Source organism: Poeciliopsis prolifica, unplaced genomic scaffold, assembly GCF_027474105.1.
Source record: "Poeciliopsis prolifica strain line A6 unplaced genomic scaffold, Auburn_PproV2 SCAFFOLD050, whole genome shotgun sequence".
NCBI classification, from domain to species: domain Eukaryota; kingdom Metazoa; phylum Chordata; class Actinopteri; order Cyprinodontiformes; family Poeciliidae; genus Poeciliopsis; species Poeciliopsis prolifica.
The window spans coordinates 1,267,501-1,292,885 of record NW_026562425.1 but is presented as its reverse complement, the minus strand read 5'-3'; the positions used below and the strand labels follow the sequence as shown (position 1 = coordinate 1,292,885).

Here is a 25,385-nt window from a genome sequence, read left to right as displayed (position 1 = left end):
ACGCATGCGCTAAGCGTGATTCCTTCCGCTTGGTGGGGGTTTTCAAAATAAAAGTTTGTGAATCAATGCAAAAAACGTATTTAATAGTTTATTTAAACTGTACAATGACGGCTGACGGTTAATAATCACTGTGGATTATTTTAGAAAGCCTAAATTGATTCATTGAAAATAAAAGATCAGCTTTTAATGAATTCGAAGTGTAAACTATGTGAAATCTATGTTAGTTTTATTCCTATTTCTAAAATAATTTAATGCTGGAAAGTCCGGGATAAATGAAGTACAATTGCCTGACAAGATGAGAAAAAGAATATGTCTTGTTAGCGTACTAAAAAGGATTTGCAACTTTTACAGAAGAGCACCAAAAACGTAGAAAACATCACTTCTCTCTCTCCTCACTTCACCTCTGAGTCAGAAACAGACCCGCCTCTCTGATGACGTAGAGAATGGGAGGTGTATTGTGATTGGCTACTGTGTTTGGAAACGTCAAGATTGACGCCTCAGTTAACTATTCTCTGTAGTTTAATGAGAGGATGTCAGAAGAAGTCAGAGGATTTTTTTTCACTAAAAGAAACCATGGCCAGCGGGTAAGGCTTGAGTCCAAGTTTACATTTTTTGTTTTTCGCTTTGTTTTCCTTTAGTTTCTACTAAATGTTAGTTTTCTAAAACATTTTGATACACTTCCGGGTATAAAGACATACATTCAAAAGTGTTCGACGTAGACATGTAATAATAACGCTGTAAGATGACACGTTTTCTTGTTTCTATACGCATATTTTCCTCTCAAGTCCAACTGTATCTTTCTTTGCACGACTAAAAGCTGCTCTAAGTACAAAGTGTAGTTTTAAAGCTTTAAACATGAGGAGATTTTATACAGGAATGAGGATTGTTGTGGATGTGGCTGCTGCAGAGTCTGGTACTGATTAGTGGGTGAAGTTATACAACACAGCAAACAGGACGTGGTTTATTTGATAGTTTCTGCTGATAGTTTCAAATCTAAAGAAAGAACAGAGGAGTTTCTGTGCCCCCTCCTGTCACTTGGTTCTTACTCACAATGTGCAGATCCTGCATGACAGTGAGGGTGTGGTTTCAATACACAGGTTTGAGTTTTCAGCTTCTGCTTCTAAGAAAGAAAAAAAGCTCCCGAAAGACTGCAGAAGGTTTCCCCATATGACACACCTGTTTGTTTTCCACTCTGTCATTATATTTTTCCAAGAAAAAAGCAACAGGAAGTTATTGGGAACAGACAAGATTTTCTGCGAAAAGTGTTCAACTGAAAACTAAACAAAAACAAAACAAAAAAAAAAACAGGGGGAGGGATTACCTAAGAGCAAATCTTTGTATCTATGAAAACAAAGCCAAAACAGACTTCCTCTTTGTCACTAAGGGATCCAAGGTTACGACACATCTATCTTTATTACCATAAAAGCTGCAGAGGCTGATATGGTTGTGCAACTTTTCTTTTTTTCTCCCACCATTTTCCCTTTTACTGAGGAACCCAACACCAGTATCACTAAAGGTGAGCCCCACCTGCTCACCTGTAGGGATACACAACTTGAAAGCTGAAACTTCATCGCCTTGCAACCATTATTATCACCCTTGAAGGTTTCTTAGGTTACAGCCACAGAAATCTGTGTATTTTATTGGGGATTTTATGTGACAGATCAACACATCATACTGCATAATGTCTGTCCTCCTGAGTTATTTGACAATTAAAATGCAATTGAAAAAAATGGTGCTATGAGGGCCAACTCATATGTTGTGTTTGTTTATATAGTTTCTCTCTCCAACACATGGAGAAGCTGGGTCTTCTCTCTAATTTTTAACAGAAATTAACTCTTAACATGTGTTTGTCTTATTGATCTTTCCTGCTTCTACATCTGGTGACTCATCTGTTGTCTTTGCTTTTTCCCTCAACAGTCGACAGGCTAACCGGGAGCTGACTGAGGTGCTGAATAAACTCTGGCAACTGGACACAAACCGTCTGAAGCCGGGAACTGACTACAAAATCTCCCTTCAGGTCAGTCCTGCACGTTGCAATAGATGCAAACCTACCTGGAGGAGAACTTAGATTAACTTCTAACATCAATATATGAAAAGCTCAGTCCTTTCTGCTTGACTTAACATCAATAAATAAGTTTTTTTTGGATTAACTAAATAATTGAATAGCAAAAGATTTATTATTAACAGAATTTGAATCAGGTGAAGCTAAACCTGCGATTGGGAGAGTTCTTAATAGAATTTATTTGCAGAAAAAGAATGTTTTTCTTTTATCTTAAATGCAAAATGTATATATTTCTTGTACTGTTTTAGCTTAATTACTGCTCTGAATATGTTTCAGGAAATGGCCTTTTTCGAGTCTGTGTAATCCAGTCAACGATTAATTGATTATTAAACTAGTTGACAATTATTTCAACGTCGATTAATCACAATTAATTGTTCCAGGTCTAATTGTTTGTAATGAAGAGGTCTGTTTGTTTACCTGTATTGTGATTCTTTCTGTCTTCAGGGCAGAGCGGGTTATGTGGCTCAGGGCAGTAACTATGCCAGAGATCAGGCCCATGCTGCTCTCTTTGCCTACGTCGATGAGAGAAAACTGAAAAGCATTGAGACGTTTGCTCGTAAGTATCAGTTCAACATCATTTTTTGGTTTTCTTGCTTTTACCACATCTGATGTTTATGCTTGTAACTTCAGATTTTATCAACTTGCTGGACAACTATGAGGTGTCTACAGGCGTGTCAGAGACGGTCACTTCAGAGGAGCTGCAAGAGAATCGGCTCTTTATTGACGCCATCATGGAGACTGAGCTCATGAAGGTACAAAAGCTTTAGAGCTGACTTGTTACTTGGTACAAGCTCCCATTACTAAAACACATAAATATTGTTCTGTCTTATGTTAAACACTGTTCAGATGGATGTTATGCTATAAAGGCCAGCTAGTGATCAGAGCAAAAACAGATTCTCAGTGTGAGACTGTACTGTTAGATGTAAAATATTCAAAACTGTTTGAATTTTTTCACTTTTTATCGCATGGTAAAGTGTGAAATATTGTTCTTATATTGTTACAATTTATTTGCAGTAATCTATAAATTGATGGGAATGTCCAGAGCAAATTAGCAAGTCAAATGTACATGTTCTGTAACTGCAGAATATTTTCAAAATGTGGAAATTTGATGGCAGCTTTCACACATTTTTGAAAAATAATTATGATGAATTTTTCTCTTTCAACTCGTAGTATGCTCACAACTATCTGGTAAAGAAAGGCCAATCGCCTGCAGACCGCGGACAGTTCAAGAGACAGCTGTATGACATCTGGTTTCGCCTCTACCACAGAGACAGGAGTGGAGGGTGAGTGTTGCTCTGACAGCAGGGGAATATTTTTAATATAAAAAAAATTTATATGTATTTATTGTAAGATGTGAAGCTTTGGTCATCTGAAAGCTTACAAAATAGCATACTTGTTCAGGGGAATAAACTTTTGAAATGTTTTAAAAACATAATTTAATTAATGAAGAAACAAATGCACTCCTTATTGTTTCAGAGAGGATTCTTGTGGCTTCGAACATGTGTTTGTTGGTGAGACCAAATATGGCCATGAGATCATGGGTCTGCACAACTGGGTGCAGTTCTACCTGCAGGAGAAGAACGGCCATGTGGACTACAAAGGCTACAAAGCAAGAGACAACAAAGACAGGGTAAAAACGTCATGCAGGTTTCCTATTCAGTTAGGAAAAGAATGGAATTTGATTTAATCAATCTATCTGGATAAATACGGAAACAAGTGTGTGTGTCACCTTGTTTGTATCTCCAGACCATTGTGGCATTTTTGTCAGTAAATTCACAGTAAACCTTTGTATTCATGCTTGGAAAAATATTGGTCCAAAAAGGACCAAAATTTGGTGGCAGAAAATGTGCTCAACTTGATTAGAATAAAACATCTAGACCTGGGGAACCATCAGGCAAAATTCACATTTTGGATGTTTTTATGCTTTTATTTGGGTTTTTTATTGCTTCAAACAGTCCAAGACCACAAAAAGACACCCAGCTGTTTTTGGGCAATAAGTTAATATCTTTTGGTGTTTGGAAAATAAGTTTTTCAAAAACTTCACCTTAAAGTCACGTGTCGTTTCCTAGCAATCTAGGTGAGCCCAGCCCAGCTAGCAAACCAAGCTGAGTTCCAGCATGTTTGGTCAGCTGGTTTTACTGCTGTATGTGCTGTACAATGGCTGCTAAAAAATACAAGTATTTTGTTGTTGACTTACCATTCAGGAACCACTTGCTGCATTCTTGTTGGTTGTGCAGGAGGCTCCAGTTCTGCTTTTCAAAGATATATGGTTGTGTAATTGTGCATCTGTTTGCAGCTATTTCCATATTGATACATATTCTGTTTGGGGTTTTTTTTCAGCCTGATGAGGATGATCATGTCCTGAACTTGCAGTTCAGCTGGAAAGGTTTGGTGAAGCCGATCGGCGGCTCCTTCATCGGCGTCAGCCCAGAGTTTGAGGTCGCTCTGTTCACCATCATCTTCCTCATGTCGACTGAGAAGATGACATCAGTGGTGGTGAAGGTTGACGAGTACGTGCTGGAGCTGGTGGTCTGCCGACACGGCCGCTCCATCGGCACGTCCTACCCCAAACTGCTCAGCAGCAACAACAGGGATTTGTAATGTTACAGCCGTGCTGAAAGAAATTCTGCTTTATTACACTCTAACTGTAAAACAAACATGGAGCAGGTTGTTCTATGTTCACTAAAACCAACGCCTTAAATTTCTCTTAACCAGATGTTGACTGAAAATGAAGGAGTAATCATATTTGTGTCACATGCTGCCTTCTGTTACAGGATATGTATTTGCTATTTCTCTTATTACTCAACTTTTAAGGATCTTTTAGCCAGAAAGGTTTGAAAAATGCTAATGTTTGCGAACAGATTATGACTTTCATCTGCAATTTCCTAGCAATTAATTTCCTCTACAGTATTTTAGAAAATAATGTAATCTGCTTGTTTACTAGTAAAAGCAGACAGTGTATTTTTATTGAATAAACCTTTTTTTGGTTTTGTTTTGGTACCTCTAACTCTGAAGCACTTTTTTGTGTTCTGCTTTATTGAAATATTTATTTTTCTTTTTAAATACCCAGCTAATGGATTTTGAAAAACATGGTAGATGTGGTCTCTTCAGTTTTATACTTTTGAAAAATTGGCTTTACTGTTAAACAATGTCAAATTAATGGAACAATGCCTGTCTGCCAGACAACTGTGGCATGTGTCTGTTAAATCCTTTTTTTTAAATTAGTCTTATGTGGTGGCATTCACAAAGTAATTTTTTCTGGTTAACTGTAATCTATAATTACAAATTAACACAATGAAACGACAAATATCTGTAATTACTCGTAATGAGTCTTACTTTTGATTTGAGCTCCTAAATATGACCTAATATTCTAAATTATATATCTTAAGTGTGAATAAAAATTTCCAAAAACAGATGAATGTAATCTAACTGACGTAAATCTATGTAAAATGTTTAATTCATGTATAGATGCGTTCAGCGTTGTTTGCCTGTCAGACTTGACTCAGGGCTGGACTTTCACCTTTAGCAGCTTTCAGACGCCCTCTCGCATTGCGCATGCGCATTCAAACAAGCGATGTCAAACCGCAGAAGTGAAGCTGTTCGTGTGATAACTACCTCATGAACTGCTGAATGGACAGGTAAACAGACACTCTACGCTGAGTTTATGTTGCAATATTTAAGTTAATCACTGGCGGTGAAGGCTACAAGTGGAATCTGGGTTTTAAATGAACTTTTAGAGTTGGTAAAAAGTAGCATGTTTGGCTAACAGCTTTAGCTCTGGTCAGTTGGCAGATCGTTGTCACACAGCGACGGTTGGGAGCCACCTGACAACCGCTCACATGATTTCAACTACTGCAACCGGAATAAAGACAGCAGGAAACAGGGTTTTATTTTGTTTTATTAATGCGTTTTCATTTGTAGGGCTGGTTCGGACCGGACGGTTGTCGCTGAAGGGTTTGTTAAACAACAAAAAGCCTAAAAAAGGCAACATGTTTGGCAAAAAGAAGAAGGCACCGATGCCCAAAGGACAGGGCGCTGCTGCGGCCAAACAGGTAACAACAACAGCTTTAAAGCTGAAATTACGTCAAGAGAAGATGGTTTAGATGTTAAACCTGAAATGTGTGGGGTTTCTGTTTTTAGATGGGGTTATTTGTGGACTTGAACCCAGAGGAGATGATGATGGGTGCGGAGGAAAACCTGGACGACCCGGATCTGGAGGCTGAACTCGCTGCTATTACTGGAAATAAAGCAGCTGCCAGAGGAAAAGCCAAGCCAAAGGGGAAAAGTGTGTCCAGATCTTCATAATTGGAGTTTTGTAAACTTCTGTATATTTTTGCACCTTTTTCTAGGCATGTCACGATTACAAATTTAGCTGGATGATAAATTGTCCCAGAAGTTATTGCAATAAATGACAATATTTTCAACTAATATAATGCAAGAACACATTCTCAAAGAACAATTAACTTTTAAATTCTAATGATCATTTAACACTGCAACTGGAAGCCATTTTAAATATACAAAATAACAAATAAAATTAATTATAAAGTCTTTGTAAACAAAATCATCCTTCAATAAAAGGGATAGTGGAGACCAAAACACCAGAACTGAAGACGTTTATCATTCAGTTTTTGGTAGCAAGAGAAAAATGACTGAGCTTGTTTTAATTTATCATGTGATTAAGTGATTAGTTGCTTATTGTGACAGGTCTAGTTGTGATAAGTTTATTCAGGCACTGATCAGACCTGACATTAACATTTGTCCTGACTGATTCTGATGCAAGAAAAACTTTTTTTTAGCTATTCCATCAATCGGATATTAGGTTTTAGTATTTTTTTTATTCGCTTGAGGTGATTCTGATCCCACTGAAGAAACTATCAAATAAAAGGTGACTATGTTAAGAATAGAGGCGACTTCACACTGTGTGCATGCGTGAACAGTCACTGTAATGCACGATTTTACTGTTTTAAAATGGCATGAATATCACATTTCTAAGCCGTCTGCCGCGTCTTATATTGGTGATTATTGAAGTCAGTGCACATTGCAGAGAATGTAATGCCTTTCTTACCTTTACTGATTTGCACAAGCTTGACATTTCTGAATCCAAAACAGATCGACACTGAGAACTGAGCAACTGCTTTGCTGTAACATGTTCATTTCTTCCTGATGTCTTACTACCTAATGCGTCTGCAGCTGCAGTGAGCCGCAGACATGTTGAGGAAACACAGTTTCCTTTCCAGTAGTTTCTTTCATCTTCAGGCTTCCTCGCACCTAATTTTTAACATCTGACTGATACCAAAATTGACTCTACCTTCAGTCAACACTTCCGACTTCATTAAGCTTTTGAATGTCTGATTGAAGAAACATTTGAGCTGTGAATTTCTGACAGCTTGTTGACTATCTTATTATTGTTACCGACTGATTTGTTTGCGCATGTATTGATCTTGTGCAATCACGACTACAAGAAGTGACTTTAGCTAACAAAGTTTTAGGACAGCTTACTATTAGAAAAGTCTGAGTGAGAAATTAATATTGAGTATTGGAGTAATGATGTCAGGTGAAATTAATGTTTTTCCAACAAATCCTATATTTTTGTTATTTTATATTTGTAATAGTTCAGACAAAATATGTATTCAGATTGTTTATGATGCAAAACCTTTAATGGGTTCAACTTTGTCGCCTTACAGACATAATAGTAAACAAGCATGACCATCCATATCCATTCTTCTTCTTCTTCTTCTCCTCTGTTTAATAGCTGCCACTCTGAATTATTTGCCACTTCTCTCCCACTCCTGATCTGTTGTACCGGTTCTTTGCATTTCCCTCTTCATACAATTTCCACTTCCAACTAAATGACCCTGCAGCCATGATGAATTTTAATAACTTATTTGTTGTTTCATGGCCTAATCGGCATCACATTTGTTCAGTTTTTAGTTCCTTGGTGTTTCTCCAAATCAATTTGCGATCCAGCTGCTAAACTAGCGATCACTAAAGGCGATTTGGAGGAATTTACCTTCCGTTTGTTTGTATTTATCGCCGGCCATGTTTAAACTAAAGCTTTAAACTCAACTTAGTAAACAAACAGGATTTGCTTCCTAAAAGCATGCAGTGTATTAGGTCACTGGAAAACAATGCAGTGATATCACTTTTAGTTTCATGACCTTCAAACAGGTGGAATATTTGGTTAGTAGTCTGTACTTTGATCTTCCCAGGTTTTATAATGATAATAATCCCTTTTCTTTTACCAATGCGTCCCCAACCCATTAAAAACCTCCTGAGGCATTCTGGGTCCCTTTTAAATTGGACCTGAATTGATCAAATATGATGGCTTTTCTGAACTGTTTTTGTCGAAGGAAATCTCAAATTAATCACAGATTCATTCAGTGTTTTTATTGTTGAACTGTTTAAAGATTGCCTTGAGTCTGACTGAGATTCTGCAACTAACGATTTGTCTAGTAATCTACTGTTCTGGAGATTAATTTGATTAAAGATTAGCACATTCTGCACATGTTTTGCTTAACCATTCAAGTGGTGAAGCTACAACTATGAGGAGTTTTGGTTAGGACACATTTACAAAGAAGTTTTCTGAAATTATAACAACATAAATTATGATTCCTGCTGTTTAATGTGTGAAAACCTGACTGCATGTTTGTGTGTTGTAGGCCCTCTTCCCATGGAAGACATCGCGAAATTGGCTGACGAGTGCATGCGAGATGTGGATGAGGATGATGACGATGACGATATTGAAGATGATGAAGATCTATTGGTTGGTGCTGAACATATTACACACTCATGTCAGAGAAACTGATCATTTTGCAATGGTCTCTTCATTTTTTCCAGAGCTCTCTGCATATTAGGGCCAGAAAAATAAACAGTAAAGTCAAAATACTTTGAGAATAAAGTAACAGCATTACCAGAATAAAGTTGCATTGCGAGAATAGTTGTACGAGAATGAAGTTGAAATATAATAACTTTATTCTCGTAATTTTATTTTGTTTATCTTCTTACTGTGGCCCTAATATTCCATTGAACCATAAAGGTTATTTTCTTTTCAACTAAAAGCTACAAGTAGTTCAGCCTGTAGAAGAGGAGGAGAACTTTCTATAGGTTAGTCATAGTATATATTAATTTAGCAGTGTTAAATTATCTTTTGAGATCATCTAAGATATAAAATTATCTTACATGTCACTGCGCAGGTGGAAAACTTTCCATTCCTCTGTAAGTTGGTTGTTGATCAGTGGGTGCTTTCTTTCTCCATCAGGCCGAGCTCCAGGAAGTGGTGGGTGACGAGGAAGTCGGGGATGCATCAACTCCTTCCTCCACATCCTCCGTTTCTGCTGAGTCTTCTCAAGTCGAAACAGTCGAGCCTCCAACTGCACAGGCACGAAACAAACAACACGTCAAATAGACCTTTTCTGTTTTTACTTGTTGAAACTAGAAGGAAGGAATTTCTGTCCCAATTTTTTGTAACGCAAGTGTGATGACTTATTTTGGAAACAATCCAGCCGGTAATAGTTTGGGTTGGACAGCAGTTTTAATTTCCTTGCATGACTTTAATATGTCAAATGATTTGTGTTAGTCAAATTCTAAGCAATCATTATTTTGGTGTGCATGTTCTTGGATTGTGACAGCAGCAGAGGTTTGCAGCTCACAGTTTGCATACTGGCTAATTTATTCAATTCAAGCTCTTCTCTTATTTACGTTACCTGCTTGTTTATTTTTTGCATGTGGCGAAACCAGGAAGTAAAGGTCTCCAAAGCAGCGCCCGGTAGCCTCCAGCATACACTGGAAGAGCGAGCAGAGATGTACAAGACGGCGATAAAGAATGCAAAGTCTGCAGGAGAGACATCTAAAGCCAGAAGATATGATCGGGGTCTGAAGGTTGGTTAAAAAAGCACCATGAAGATACAACTTATTTAAAGGGTCACTTACAGAGGAAATATCTTAAATTGAAATAGACATGTATTGTTGTGAAAGATATATATATAACTTTTTCCTGTTTTTTGGAAAGAAGTGAGATTTAAAATTAAAATATTCTTTGTTTGCTCTAGAAGTTGATAACGCCTGAACTGAATTAATACATATTTACTTTAACAGTAAAGAGCCTCCTTTTTATTTTGTGTTCAAAACAGAGATCGGCAAGAATAGAAGAAGTTTATGAAGTGATTAGAAAAATGTTTTTATTCTGTAATAATGCTGCTTTCCTCTTGACAGACTCTGGAGTCGATGATAGCTGCTGTGAAAAAAGGAAAGCCTGTAAGCGAATCGGAGATCCCGCCACCTGTAGCTACCGGAGCTCCAACCGCCGCGTCTCGACCCGCTGTCCCTTCCAGACCCGCTCCCCCTGTCCCCTTGCGTCCTGAAGGGAAGCCGGAGACGACCACGCCGCCGACTGCCGTGACACCCAGCAGCGAAGAAGAGCAGACTTCTTCTACTAGCGTTCTGACGCTGAACGACCTTCCATCGCCTGAGGAGACTCCTGCTACGCTGTCAAAGCCCCGACCGACAGATTGTAAGTTTTACAGTCAATCGCATATTTTAATATAAAAAGAAGTTAAGTTTTAATAAAGAAGAGCCAAAAATTATTTTAATCTAGTTGACCAATCCTACTGCCATTTCTCTTTATCATCTTGTGTTTCTGTTGGTTTGTTTATATATTTAAATGTTCATTAGAATTTAAAGTTCATTTTTGAGAATGTGTCGTTGCATCATATTAGTTGAAAATGATCCCGAAATAACAATATTATAGTTTATTGCAATAATTTCTGGGATGATTTCTCACCCATCATAATTTGTTATCATGACAGGCCTATGTCGTTCAATGCAGAAACTCTATTAATAGAATTGTTTATTTCTAAGTTTATTCTACTTAAGCTATGAATTTTGTGTCAGAGACTCGTGCCTTTCATTGGTCTGAGTGGAATAGCTGACTTGTTTTCTGAATGAGGCCTTTCTCTCTGGTAATTGTTTCTTGCGCCGTTGCAGCCGTGAACGAGGCGACGAAGGCGATGCTTTTGGAGAGGCAGAGAGAATACAAGCTGGCAGCTCTGAGAGCGAAGAAGGAAGGAGACATGGAGCAGGCGAAGCTTTACTTCAGGACCAGCAAGGTGAGTTCAATCACCCTGACAAACATTTTGAAATGTCTTCTGTGTAAAACAAGTGAAGTTTTTTTTTAAACTGTTAACTTTTGGTGGACAAATCTCAAGAAAAACTGCAAATACGGTTTTTAAAAATATATATTTTATAACTCCTGTGTTGCATCTGAAGATTTTATCTCTTATTTATAGCAGAAAATGATTTTGTAACAATTGACGAATTTTTTGTCCTTATTTTCTCCTTCAGTGTTTCCCCTTAAACATTAACTATTAAACATTCCTCCTGCTAAAATCACATAATATATTGATTATTATGGTTTATGAAGGACTTGGAGATTTATTTATTGTATTTTTATAGTCATGACAATGATTTATAAATGTTTTTTTTAAAGTTAAGTAAAGATATTTAGGGCAATCAAACATAAAATTTAATTTTGATCATGTCTGCTGTTACAGTTGGGCGTTTATTAAAAAGATCAACATTGTGGTGGGAAATTAAACCAGAATTCAGAATTTAAATCTCCTGAATCCACCAGAAGTTTCCATTTTATTGTGGTTGCTGCTCAGCATTTTATCTGTACTTGCTGTCCTGCTTTTCACACGTTACCAAAAACTGTGTTTATGCTCACAGCCTTTACATCATGCAGGATCTTCAAACCCAAGCAGTGATTTAAGTATATTATATGTTATGTTGTTGTGCAAAAGCCTCAGCCTGCTGTTGGCTGCTCCTTGAGTCTGCTGAGCAACGTTGCTCTCAGTTTGGATGGACTCTGGAAGATCAAGAAGCTGCTTTCATTTTGCATTTGATCACTACTCAAAACTCACTGGACTGGTTCAGCAAGTAAAACGTTTTAACATTTCATTTGAAAGCACACATATCTCCAATTCCCATTATTAAACACAAAAATGTTTTCTGTTCTTAGTATTAAATGTTCAAACTAAGGATATTAATAATTATGATTTGAGTTAGAAATTCACTGTTAGAGGTCTAGAATCACAACTAGAACATCAATTTCTCGAAATGTTTACTGCTGATAGGAAGAATGTCATTTTTTAAAATCTTAAGTATGTCACTCTATAAATCAGAAGAAAAGATTTATTGATTTGAAAAGGAAAAGAAAAGCATATTAAATGTGGAATAGCTTGCCATATAGCCAACACTCTGGCATCTTATTTAGGGTTTAATTTAAACTGCTGTGTTGCATGAATTGTAGTGGTATGAAACCATAACTTGTTCTAAACCCTGAAGCCGGAACCAGTTCCTGCCTTGTGTGTGTGTGATTACCTGGTGCAACAGATTCAGACACCAAAACAAAAAGCAAAGCAAAATAGACAGAAATGTAGATTTAGATCACATTAATAAAATATATAAACTGTAATTCGTTTTATTGGAATACAATGTATAGATCTGTTCTGTCGGAAGAGTAACCTTATGTTACAATCAATAAGTCAAAAATAATATAATGTGAGGAGAAACACTGTAAAGTTTAGCTACTTAAGAAAACTGCTTCCTAAGTCGGATGTTTAAGTTGTTTGCACTTTGTCCGGCTTGTCGGAGCGAGTTGCTGCACATTCCCACTGCCAGATTTCCCTCAGAGGAATGTGAAATGGAATATGCCAACAATGCCAGACCTGATACAAGAGCATCATTATTTGTTTTTTGTGTGCAGAACTTCGATGCAGTGATCGAGGCGTTGGAGAAAGGACAAGCAGTCGACCTCAGTGGCCTTCCTGCACCGCCTGGAAAAGGTCAGGAATGCTGGAAATTAGTCAGGTTTTATTAGGGAAGAAGATCCGAATGCTATGGAAGCATATTGCTGTCATGGAGGAAAAATAATAAAGGCTATCAGTTTATAATGTGATGGTTATATTGGAGAAATGTGATGCATATGTAAATGTGATAAATTTAATTCAAATGGTGTCTTGCCCCAGTTATCCTTCAATAACAACCTTAGCAGACTAAATTCATGTTTAGATTCACTTTATTTTTGTACATTAACATTACAAAAAAGAAAAGAAAACAAAATATTAGTTTGCAAACCAATAATTTACCAAAAAAGTAAAGGAATCCCTTGCATGTTATTGTTTACATCTGGGAATTTTGCACAGCGTTGGAAAGCACAAAGATGATTCTTTCACATGCTCTGCAGAGCTGCGCTGCTACAATAAACAACTTTGTTAACTAAGTGAAACCAGGAGATGTAGGTATTATTAATTTATTGTAGTGTCCCACAGCATGGGGAAAAATAACACAGAAAAGTCTTTGCAGACGAGTCAAAAGTGATTACTGTGGTAGAATAGCTGCCGCTGCTTAAACTCCTGATCTACTGATGATCTGTCAGAGTTGGTGTTTAGGTGTTGGTGTTAGTTTTGCCATTTTTAACATTTTTATTTTTACTGAACCAAACACATCGAACTCCACGTCACATCTACTGTTAGTTGTCAAAGTCAAGCTCACTGAACTACTTTCCTTTCCCTCGCTATTTTTTTTCTTAATCAAAACTTTTTTCTGACCTCGTTCTCTGCTTGTTGTGTTGACAGTTGGTAGCAAATGTACATTTAAGAGTTAGCATGTTGTATTGATAATTTAACTGCTAAAACCAATACTAGTTATGCACAGCTAGCAGCTTTCTGCCCTCCGTCAGGGAGATGGAGGTGTGACGACGCTGCAACGAGGTCCAAGACTTAAAACAGGCCTATAATTGAGAAACAAGAACGTTATTTGTCTCTCTGAAAGAGTTTAAGAATTCAGCCCTGATTTCCTTATTAAGGCAACTTTTCACAAGGTTTATTATATCAAAACTGGCTTTATGGGGATTATAACTAACTGGATATAAACGGTTTGTATTGTGAAGTGTTGTGAAATAATGTTGAAAGTACACAACTAAACAATTTTGGTGAGGGAAATTACACCAAATCAGAAATGTGTAATCTGTGTTTTTGTGGCTGGGATTAAATATTCTCCTCTTGTGTTTCAGGAGGAATCTCTGCTGCTGGGAGCAAACCTTCATCTGAGCAAAACGTGCAGGCCTCCCAAACTGCTACTGCAGCATCTGGTAGTTATCAATTAAATATTTAATTTCCAGTTTGGTTTTTGTCGTGTTGTTACCATGTTCCTATCGTTCTCTTTCCAGTCAATTTCTCTTTGAGATGTTTTTTTATCTCGTGAAAAGTGACTTTAAAGAAGGACGAAACCTCAATAAGGCTCCAGTGAATCTGGGAGGGAATCAAAAGCTGTTGTAAAAGTTACTTTAACCTCAAAAATATTTCTTTCACAAATGCTTGGAGAGGCAGTCTGCATGTCTAGATGGTGGATTTTAATTAACGGTGGGAATGAAAGTGACGGTAACACCTGAATTCACTGATTTAGAGGGCTGACATACAGTCAGTTTCTAAACTGTATGGGAAAGGTTAGAATTTGATTTTCTATGCAAATATATTATATCCTCACATCTTTATTTCACATCTTTTTGTCAAAAAGTTTCTCCTTCCACTCATCAGTCCGTCCATTTATTTGTACGCCTGTCCATCTATCCAAGCAAATTATCCATTGATTTATTCAACTATAATCAATACAAACGTGTTTATCTATCTATCCAGGCGTCTTTCTTCTGTATATCCATCCATCCGATCATATTCCTCACAGACATTTTTGACCTACAGCTGTACTTGCTGGAACTTATCTTTAAGGAGTGAGCGATAAAAGACTCTTTATGTTTGGCTTTGGAAAACAGACCTTAAGCATAAAAACACACAGGAACCTTGAGTCACTATGTACCACCAAGAGTCTTCAATCTTTTTGTCATGAGGTAGAAATTGAAGACATAAAACTGTTTCAGGCCCATCGGCTCCCAAAGATGTTCTGGAGGCTCTGGAGCAAAGACGAGTGAAATATGTGGAGGCATCGAATCAGGCCAAAGCCAGCGGAGACGACCGTAAGGCCCGGATGCACGACCGCATTGCTAAGGTACGAGGGAACTAACGTCAGTGCCGCATCGAGACTGCAGGTTTCCAATGCTTTCACATGGCAGATGGATTATTTTTCACTTCTTTATCAGTGCCTTGAAAACACTGCAAAAACACAAAATGTTTAATTCTGTGGTTTGGTCTACTTTCTAATGCAAATAATTATCTTGAAATAAATCAAAACTACCTTATAATTAACTTTTCAGCACTATACAGAAGCTTGTTTTAAGACGATACTTTCTTAATGTTGATGAAAAAATACTAGTTCACTTTCAACATGGAATAATGTCTTGTCTTGAGTAAAATAATCTGCCATAAATAGTGCTTTCTCATTGTTATTAAGGGATTATTTACTTAAAACAAGCTCATGTATCTTCCTGAAAAAGTATATTTTGGCTTATTTCAAGTCAAGTGATTTTGTGTTACCATTTACAATTTATTTTTTAGCTTTTTTTTCCACATAATCATCACAGATTTTGTTGTATAACCAAAGTGGGCTGAATAAGACACAGAGTAATTTCCTCCCTAATTTAACTCGTAAATTATGTGGAAAGTTGAGTTTAATTTTGCTAATTTACCATCAGAATCAAGAAATTATTGAAACAAAGCTTGTGTGATTGCAGGAAGTTCGGTAGAAAATTGCAACTTATTGTAACTAAAACCGTTTTAATCTCTGTCCTGCAGCAATATCAGAGCGCCATCCGGGCCCACAAAGCCGGGAAACCAGTCGACTTCAACGAGCTTCCAGTTCCACCTGGTTGGTACCATGTCGCTGATTTTATCTCATTTTATGGGTTTATGTTCCGCTTAGAGAGGCTGAGCAACAAAAAGGAGGAAAGCCTTTATGGTTCAACAGTCTGGCAGCAATAAATTAATCCGTGGTCCATTTATCAAGCAGAACCGGTCCTGGTCCCAAAGTATGAGCTGGTAAACTGGAGGAGTGTGTCACTGCTGTTGGATTTGTGCCAGCGTCTAGGCATCATATATCTATAAAGTTCACTATTAGATGGTAAGGTTCGAGCAGGAGTCTCTTTAGCTGAGTCGCTTTCATGTTTATTTTGAAGGTGGTGATCAAACAATCTGTCATTTTAAAATCTAATCAAGTAAGACAAAGCTATTGTTTCAGCAACAAACGAGCAAAAGTACAAGTTCCACTGACAGATTATTACAAAACAATCTGCCAGTGAAACTTCTACTTTTAAAAATCAATTTTAATGAATTATTGACTTAAAACAAACTCTTGTTTTGTGTTGAAAAGTTACTTCTAAGTTAGTTTTGTCTTATTTCAAATGTACTAAGATATTTGCACCAGAAACTAGACAAAATATTTTGTTAGATTCTATTTCTGCACTGATTATTTTAAAAACGGATTATTTTATGACTGTTCTTGACACAGAGACAGAATGACAGTGAAAAGGTTTAGTGACCTTTGGACTGGAGATTTCTGGGACCTTTTCTTGTTTTTTCTTGCCTTTGTTTGCTTCTGTGAAAAAGATTTGTTTGTTGTTGAGCTTTAAAAGTCACAAGTCGTGGATTTTGTGGCATAGCAATAAAAGTTTTGCTCTCAAAAGATTTTAAATCTTTTGTCCTTCACCCAATGCGGAAGATGTGACATTTTGACCTGTAAATTGCTGCCTTTTGAAACAGGAAGCAGAAATTTGCAGCCTGATCATAAAAAGCTGAATGTCGCCTCGATGTTTCAGGCTTTCCTCCGATCCCGGGCCAGAAGGTGGCAGGCGATGAACAGGGGTTTGCCGCCGCCCTGGAGGCGGCCAGCAAACTCGCCTCCACTAATGTTGCTGATGCGGCAGATGAGGATGATGATGAAAAGGAGGAAGAGGTGAGCTTTCTGGGGTTTTTTGTTGTTGTATTTTTTACAGTAGTATTTTTTTCTCATGCCTTACTGAATCTCTCTCAGTTAAAGGCCGGCGTTTTAGAAAAGCCGAAGGAGGCGACGTCGGACGTCCCGTCAGCCGGTCCAGAGAGGAAGAGGTCGCCGTCGGCTTCGCCTGACAGAAAGTCTCCAGAGGAAAACCTCTCGCCGGCAGGTTTGTCTCTGAATCAGATTCGTTTCCTGACTCGCTGCATTAACGTCCAAACAAAAAGTTCCCGAGCTTATGAGTGTATAATGACATCAAGAATATTTGACAAAAAGTTTGGACACCTGGTCTTTTTTTAGTTAATTTTATTTGCTTTTATTTCCAAAGTGTGTTTCTGGAAAAGTTTGATCTTGAAAAGTGTTTGAATTGTTTTGTAGGAGAAGTGTGTGCCTCCTGCGTGTTATTCCTGATTTAGTTGATTTCCTGGTGTCCTCTCCAGCCACTCAGCTGCTGGCGCTTTTGGACAGCAGGAAGAAACAGTTCATGAAGGCGGCTCTGCAGGCCAAACAGAAGAACGACATGGAGCAAGCAAAGGTTTTCCTCCGCACCGCGAAAGGCTTGGACCCCATGATCGAAGCGGCGCGCAGCGGCAAAACGGTCGACATCAGCACGGTGAGCAGGAAAACAGGCGTTCTGTGAAACATCTCAGACATTTTTACATAACAAATATAACATGTTCTATTTTCAGCTGGTGGGGTTCGCATTCACACTGAGACAAACGATCCAAACTCATTTAAACGCTGTTCCCCTCCTGGCCGGTGGGGGCTCTGCTGCAACAATGACTACTGAAGGAATTGACGTGAAAACCGTTGAAGAAGACTTGAGTTCAACTTTTTTCTTCCTACAATGAAAACAAAAATATACTGGTATCGAATTTTAGCGGTTGAGGAATTAGTTTGGACATCGCCAGCAGGTTAAATTCTGCTTTTCCTCGACCTCCAGGTCGGCTTCATGGCAATCGACATCAGACCGCCGCTAACCCACAGAGCAGACTCATAATGCCCTGCGCTGCAGTCCACTTCCTGTTTTTGGATTGGCCTCCGGTTTGTTTGCATTCAAACAGAGTCAGAGTTCACTTCAACCGAACCGAGGCCGAGGATTTTAGGCAGACCAGAGTCTTTTTAGTTCGTATCAGAGTCCGATCAGCTTCCACTCGTCCCCAAATGAACCGGACCTTCCAGACCAATGAACTGATTAACGCGAACCAAACAGGGCTGGTGTGAATGAATCCTCAGCGATGTGTTTCCCCCCCCCAACAGCAAATTGTAACAGATGTTTGTTGTTCTGTTGAAGCTGCCGTCGCCCCCTGGTGATGAGGAGGACGACTTCATCCTGGTTCACCACAGCGATGTCCACGTTTCAGAGAAAACTGGCCCGGTTTACACACAACTGTCCACCATCCTGAAGGAGCAGCATGAGGTGAAACTCTGAGAATCAAACTCCAGCTTTGGTTTCTTCATTTTTCTTTCTCCAACCGCTGCGATTTCCATTTATCCTTCCAGAAATGTCTGACGTACTCCAAGCAGTTCACTCACCTGGGCAACGTCTCTGAAACTACAAAGTGAGCCTCCTCTCTTGTTTCCTGAAGTTGTTTCCATGCACTGGTTTGTTTTTGGAGCTCAGGATTGTGATTAAATGATCTGATTTCCTGGAGGATTCCACTGATGTGACGTGTTTATGTGTTTGAGGTTTGAGAAAATGGCAGAAAGCTGCAAGAAGAGCCTGGACGTCCTGAAGCTGGCTCAGTCCAGAGGCCTTCCTCCCCCTCCGCATCACTTCCAGGAGAAATCCTTCCGCACTGTGAGGTGGGAGCGTTGCTTATCTAGTCCTGACCAAGTGTTGATCCTTATTTCCCCCCAGCGTGTTTACAGTTCCTCTCTTTTTCTAGAATATTTCCAGAGCTGAGCAGCACAGACATGGTGGTTATCATCGTGAAAGGAATGAACCTTCCTGCTCCCAGCGGTAAAAACATTTCCTCTACCAGAGACAGAATCGGAGAAACCAAAGTGTTTAGCTGAACCTTTCCTGAAAAGTTGGATTCAGTGTGACTTTTTTATCTTTGCATTTATTACTAAATCTTGTGTTTTGAAGGAAAAACTATAACATTCTTTATGGTTGTTTTATCTTGCACAGGAATTCAACCAAATGATCTGGATGCTTATGTGAAGTTTGATTTCCCTTACCCCAGCGCAGTAAGTTAGTTTAAATTAATATTGGATTATTTTCAACATATGAATAGGAAGAGGATTAGGGGTACTAAAAAAAACAAAACTTTTTTTGTCAGAATTTTTTTTTTTAATTTCCTCTTAATTAAATTTTTTTTTTTCAGAATTTTGACTTTTTTTTTCCCAGAGGATTGAAGTAAAGAAAAAAAAAAAGAAACCGTGATAATTGTTTTTCAGTGGCCCTATTCCTCCTCTGCTCAGGACATTTATGATAAAATCTGATTTCTGATTCAGTAAAATGAGTTTTCTGCTTCCTCTCCTGCAGGAGCAGCCGCAGAGACACAAAACAAACGTCATCAAAAACACTAACTCACCAGGTAAATCAGGAATCTGATGTCGAGACGCTTTCATGCTTTTATGAGTATTTTGGAATGTTAAGTGAAATAAATATAATTTCTCCAAACCTTAAAACAAGAATTGAAATAAATTAATCCAACACTGAACTTTTCCTGAAGCCATTTCTAAACGCAATTTATTTATTAAACAGTGTTGTTGCTTTTTCTTTCCTGTTGTTTGGTGAAGTGATTGTGGTTTTTGTGACCCAGATTTGGCTGCTCATGTTGTGTTTCTGTTTTTGTACAACCAGAATACAACCAGAGCTTCACGCTGTCGATCAACCGGAACCACCGCGGCTTCAGGAGAGTCGTGGCGTCAAAAGGCCTCAAACTGGAGCTGCTGCACAAAGGGTGAAGCTCTGTCTCATTCTCATTCAAAGATTATTCATATTTACCGACAGACAGAGAGACGTTCCTTTCTTTCGCCTCAGGGGTTTCCTGCGGAGCGACAAGCCCGTCGGGTCGGCGCTGATAAAGCTGGACAAACTGGAGTCGCAGAGCGAAATCAGGGAAATTGTAGAGGTAAGAAACTCTGTAAATTATCACTAAAGCCAGTAAATTATTGCCTTGTAAAATAGCATTTTATTTTGTTTTCTTTTTTGTGATGTTGTCAGTTTACCAAAAAGAAAGTTGATCTGAAAAATGTTGCTAAAGACATTCAGTATTTTTCTAAAAAAATACTGAACTGCTGTCACAGTTTCTGATCTAACAGTGAAACTGTAGGGTTTATATTTTTAAATAATTTAATGTAAACACCATGTTTGTTAAATCTGAGCTCCACACACTGAAAAAAGAGAATGTAGCTCCAACTTAAAAAAAAATTTAATTCATCACATATAACCAAATTAAGTTTGTAATAAATTTACTTGAATAAACTTAACTTGGTCACTTATTAGTAATAAATAATGATGAATAATTGATACTCATCGTTTTCTTATTTGTTTTTGTCCTGGCAGGTGATGGACGGCCGTAAACACACGGGAGGTCGAATCGAGGTCAAAGTTCGTCTGCGGGAGCCTCTGAGCGGCCAGGATGTCCAGACGAGTACCGAGCGCTGGCTGGTCATCGACTCCTCAAAGGTCAACAAACTGTCGCAAAATGTCTTTCAGCTGTTTTTATTTTTATGGAATCTTTCAGGTGTTTGTTGAAATATTTTCTACCTTTCTCCTTTTTTTAGGGTCTTTAGATTTTTATCCAATTCAAAGGAGTTTCACTTGAAGGTACGTTTTTTTATATTTGTGTAATAATGAATAAATACATTTATTTATATATATCTATTATGTGGTTAAAAAAACATAAAACTATTTATTTATTTCCACTTTCTCAATCTTACACTCACTCATCAGTGGCAGGAATATCAGCTGTATTTGTTTTTATGGTGGGCACTAATAAATGTGCACTAAAAACTAGGAAAAAATACTTGATTTTTACAGTGTAGAAGACACCAAAATATAAGAATATTTTCTAAATTTTTTTAATGTTTGTCTTAAAAAACATATAATTTTCTCAATCTTTAAATTGACTTCAAAAATATTAAATTTCTTAAAAAGTCATTAATTGTCAGAAATGCATAAATTATCTTGATATCTTGAAGTTTGAAATTGTCCTAAATGTTTGAAATTATCTTAAAAAGTTCAAAATTGTCTTAAATAGTTTTAGATTGCCTTGAATTGTCCTGAAGTCTTAAATTGTCTTAAAAAGTGTTCAATTTTCTTTAAAAGTTTTTAAAAGTCTTGATTGTTGCTGGTGAAACTGTTAATCATCATTAATCCAGAGATTTGTTTCAGAATATTTGACCGATAATCTCTTCGCTCTGCAGGTGAAAACAGCCTCAATCAGAAACGCTCGGGATGACAAAGATGAGGTTCGGGGTCTCTGTTGAGGACGGTCACCGGTTCACACGGGACTGCGACCTTCACTGACCTCGGACGTCTTTAAACTCCTGCACATTAGCGCCAGGCGGCGGCGTCTGTTTGCACAGGAGACGTTTGGTGTCGTGGAGGCGTGAAGCGAAGCGGCGGCTCAGACTCGGGCTCGGCCGGTTTTCACGAATCAGCTGCACGTCTCCTGCTGACGCCGAGGAGCTGCTCTCATCCTGCCGGCTAACTGGAATTCATTTCATACCCTGCAGCCAATAATGCGTACATATTCCTCATGTTTATACGAGTCTGGGACCGAGAACTTCACTATGCACTAATACCAAAGTAATCAGAGTTGCTGTAAAATCCTGCACATTTGAAATCACCTTTAGTTGCCAAATCTGCCGCCGACGTTTGTACTGACATTTATGCAACATGGCCGACGTGTTCGCACCTTTAATTTTCACTGTTTGAAATCATTAAGCCAAGAAGTTACGAAGCAACTGGAGGTGCGACTTTATTTTAGAGACGACTCGCTCTCAGCACTTCCTGCTCAGACTGGACGATTTACACGTGTTTTGTTTACAGAGAGGAGCACAAAACCACAGGAAACCTTATTCTATAAAGATAAGGGAGGGGTCAGAGGTCACTGAGTAACTAAAGTGGTTGTCTTTATTTAACATCGCTAAATGATTAGTTTCCTGCTTTACATCACAATTTAAAAGGAGAAATGATTCCCTCTGTGGCTGGAAACTTTATTTTCAACTGAAAACTGTTGGATGATGTCAATTAAGCAAAATAATAATAATAATTTTGAATTATTTTAAAGCCATTGTTGACAGTTGAGCTCTTTCTGGTTATTTTTTAAAGGGCCAGTTACTGTAAAACAGAACGAATTTAATTAAATCTGAAAAGTTAAAATTTGAACAAATCCTTGTCACCAAGTCTTATGTGTAAAACTTTTAGATGTCTTAAAAAATAATAAAATTATCATTTTTTGCAGAAGCATAAACTGTCACTGAACATTTGAGAGAAATCTTATTTATTCAGCAGATGAAATTATTTTAACACATTAATATTAAAACCCAAAACCTATTTGTCCCCTTAGCAACTTCTTTTGAAATAAATTTAACTGAATAATTTCTGAAATAAATTCACTTTTAAAGCCGATCATTTCTCAGAACTTCTAATCTGTGACCTTGTTTCTGTGGGGAGTTAATTAGATGTGACACAGCCGCCATCTCTCCACAGTGAGCAGGATGACACTGCAGGCAAAAAATAAATCTCTAAAGGTCATAGTTCAAATAACGTTTTGATGCTCTGCATGCAGCTGTTGGCACATTGGTGTCCAATGTACGGTTGGTGGGCCATTTGTGGTCCTCCGTATGATTTTACAGATGGACACCTCTAATTTTTTAAAAAATTAAAAACGTTTCCCCTCCGAATAAATATAATAAAAAGAAAGGAATTGTTTTTTCTCAAATTCTCAGTGTGAGTTTATGCTGCTGCAGTAAAATAAATATTAGTTCTGGTCACAGGAGTTTGTGTCAAAAGAAACAATCAGTTTTTCTGAAAAGCCTCAGACTGAGAGCAGAGAAACTGTTGAATTTGCGTACTGGCCCTTTAAGTCTCCAAATGAAGCCATAAAACCTGCTGAGCCAAGTGACCTCAGTTTGGTCGCTGCATTTCAGATTTTCTCTTTATTCTGTGTAGAAAATATAATATATATTTGGTTGCCATTTTGTTTTCTGGTGTTTAATCGACTGCAGGTTCATGAAATAATCTGTCGATGTTTCTGTGAAGCTGCACCGTAATGTGTGTCTGAGATCATCTAAAACTGTATTAGGAATTAATATTCTGATTATGATTCAGTGTACCATCAAAACCAATAATTTTACTGTTAATTTAATTCTGCTGCATGAAAGTTTTTCATAAAAAAGAGACAATTTCATTTTTTCTATAAGGTTTATTTTACATATGCTGCTTTTTTTTTTCTTTTTCAAATAACCACTTCATGACATTTGTAAAAGAAAAATAAAGTACAAGTTGTAGCTTTCCCAAACTGATAATTTAAAAAAAACAACAAAGACCAGTAAACAACTGAACAAGGGCATTTTTCAGGATTTATTTACTGTTAAAATGCAAAAAGGAAAAAAGAAAAAAAACTGATTTTTGTCTCCGTTTTGCATGCAGTGTTTTTAAGAGGTTTGGACAGAAACATTTTTTATTTTTTACAACAGAAACAAAATGCTACTTTTCTGGTCAAATTGCACCTTTAGCGTCGGGGATTTCTGACATATTGCACATATCTTAAGACGTCACTGTAAACGAAGACTCAGGGAAAATAATCGGTCCGTTTCGGGGAAGCATGAAACCGAATGACGATCACAGGAAGTGGACCAGGAAGTGGAGATTGTTTCACCTTTTCATCACGATTACAGAACCTCCTGAAACACCTGAAGGTAAGAGATGATCCGTTTCTAATGGAAAATGTTGGCTCTTCTGCAGATTTTCAACAGATTGTCTAACGTTTTGATTCAACAGATGAGAGGAATCTCATGATTCGATGGACAGTCACACAGAAGGATTACTGTACAGACTTTTTCTTTCCATCATTTTCTCTGTTGGTGGGGAAACGGGAAGAATACATTCGTAGAGTCCATCCGCAGGTCCGAGCCGCCGCTGGACGGACCCGATCTCTTCGTAGCTGCACTGCGAACGGCTGAAGCGTCTCCGAAGCTGCAGAGGTTTTGATTTGGGTGTTTGTTTGATTTTTTTTTTTTTTTGGGAAGGAAGCAGAACGCGGAGCGGAGATACATTCAGCCTTGGATCAGTCAGTGAATTTCTGAAATGAACTTCTTCCTCCCAGAACGCGGCGCTCAACGTAAATGGCTTAGACTCCAGTGCACTGCTTCTGCAATTAGTTTTTATATTTCTTTATATATATATACTGTATATATTTATAAATTTTTAACAGTTGTTTGCATGATTTGAAAAGACTAAATGAGATGCAGCTGAAGAAACGTGAAGTACTTTTAGAAGTTTTGTAAGAGGACACAGAAGAAATGGCTGCTCTTTAAAAAAATATATACAAGTCTATGCAGAATTTGGTGACGATGAGTAAAGCTTAAAGTTAAGCTGACGAATCTTCTTCCCTTGATGACGCTCTACTGCAGGCACTGAGCACCTTGGTGCAAAAAAAAAAAACAGAACAAAAACGCTTCTCCTCATGAACGCACCGTCCTCCACCTCCAACGATTCCTTCAGCAGCATCTGTGCTACACAGAGGCAGGTTTTTACCCAGAATGCATCGCTTCATCTGGCTGACACAGTGACATCGGAGCAAACGTCCGATAAGAAGCAGAGGAGCCGTCGGGTCTGTCCAAAAAGCCACGCTGAAAACCTCCAACTGATCCTGCATGATGTCATCTCACTTCTATTAAGTTTATTTATTTGCTTCCAGAGTTTTGTGATTTTTTTTTTATGACATCAGAAAGCAAATTTTTTTAATGCTAATTTAGAAATATTTGCACTTATTCTAGATATTACTGGAACTGGATATAAAGTAAAGACAGACAATACTGACACCTGCTGGTGAAAGTTGTCACTTAAAAACTTTTTTTGCTGAAAATGTACAATAACTTCACAATTATGCATGAGCATAAAATTTTTTGATTTTTGCATAAAAAACTAGAACAAATTGACAATAAAAACTGTATTGATAAAACAATATTTAAGCACACAATTATTTTTTCTTATGTCTTGTCAGAGTTTTGGGGGGGCCACATAGTAACTTATGGTGGGCCAGATTTGGTCGGATTCTGTTTTTGCAGTGAGACTTTAACCTGGAACCTAAAAACATTGTGGCAAAACGGCCCAGTCAAAGTCAGATTCTGACTTAAATTCAGTGAAAACTGATGTGCAGAGATGAAATCTTTGTTTATGTCCAAAACATCAGCAGCTTTA

General features: G+C 37.8%; 3 protein-coding genes across 4 annotated transcripts in view; 2 read left to right on the top strand and 1 right to left on the bottom strand.

The window, feature by feature from the left end:
* The first annotated feature begins 521 nt into the window (after positions 1-521).
* Positions 522-5,069, top strand: LOC129378024 (poly(U)-specific endoribonuclease-A-like). Its single transcript, XM_055058270.1, has 7 exons — positions 522-584; positions 1,918-2,017; positions 2,507-2,618; positions 2,693-2,814; positions 3,233-3,345; positions 3,539-3,692; positions 4,403-5,069. The coding sequence occupies exons 1-7, from the start codon at positions 523-525 to the stop codon at positions 4,661-4,663; spliced, it is 924 nt and encodes a 307-aa protein (XP_054914245.1). The 5' UTR covers position 522; the 3' UTR covers positions 4,664-5,069.
* A 532-nt stretch (positions 5,070-5,601) lies between these two features.
* On the top strand, positions 5,602-21,914 carry cc2d1b (coiled-coil and C2 domain containing 1B). Its single transcript, XM_055058248.1, has 26 exons — positions 5,602-5,700; positions 5,984-6,114; positions 6,203-6,347; positions 8,722-8,825; positions 9,321-9,440; positions 9,800-9,940; positions 10,274-10,571; positions 11,045-11,166; positions 12,825-12,903; positions 14,133-14,210; positions 14,994-15,121; positions 15,805-15,877; positions 16,824-16,960; positions 17,039-17,168; positions 17,440-17,612; positions 18,294-18,419; positions 18,503-18,561; positions 18,689-18,805; positions 18,889-18,962; positions 19,134-19,192; positions 19,491-19,542; positions 19,812-19,911; positions 19,992-20,082; positions 20,517-20,639; positions 20,738-20,780; positions 21,380-21,914. The coding sequence occupies exons 2-25, from the start codon at positions 6,052-6,054 to the stop codon at positions 20,744-20,746; spliced, it is 2,601 nt and encodes an 866-aa protein (XP_054914223.1). The 5' UTR covers positions 5,602-5,700; positions 5,984-6,051; the 3' UTR covers positions 20,747-20,780; positions 21,380-21,914.
* A 2,267-nt stretch (positions 21,915-24,181) lies between these two features.
* Positions 24,182-25,385, bottom strand: part of zfyve9a (zinc finger, FYVE domain containing 9a) — a 30,612-nt gene continuing 29,408 nt past the window's right edge. For both annotated transcript variants that reach the window (XM_055058243.1, XM_055058244.1), the window contains exon 19: positions 24,182-25,385. This exon is cut by the window's right edge and continues 1,645 nt beyond it. The gene's annotated coding sequence lies outside the window, so the exon portion shown is untranslated.

Excerpts from the sequence above, each read along its gene's own strand:
- LOC129378024 (XM_055058270.1), top strand. The coding sequence starts at position 523 with ATGAGAGGATGTCAGAAGAAGTCAGAGGATTTTTTTTCACTAAAAGAA. Across the intron at positions 2,619-2,692 it reads AAGCATTGAGACGTTTGCTC|ATTTTATCAACTTGCTGGAC; the intron begins GTAAGTATCAGT and ends TTGTAACTTCAG. Across the intron at positions 2,815-3,232 it reads TGGAGACTGAGCTCATGAAG|TATGCTCACAACTATCTGGT; the intron begins GTACAAAAGCTT and ends TTCAACTCGTAG.
- cc2d1b (XM_055058248.1), top strand. The coding sequence starts at position 6,052 with ATGTTTGGCAAAAAGAAGAAGGCACCGATGCCCAAAGGACAGGGCGCT. Across the intron at positions 10,572-11,044 it reads AAAGCCCCGACCGACAGATT|CCGTGAACGAGGCGACGAAG; the intron begins GTAAGTTTTACA and ends GCGCCGTTGCAG. Across the intron at positions 11,167-12,824 it reads TTTACTTCAGGACCAGCAAG|AACTTCGATGCAGTGATCGA; the intron begins GTGAGTTCAATC and ends TTTTGTGTGCAG.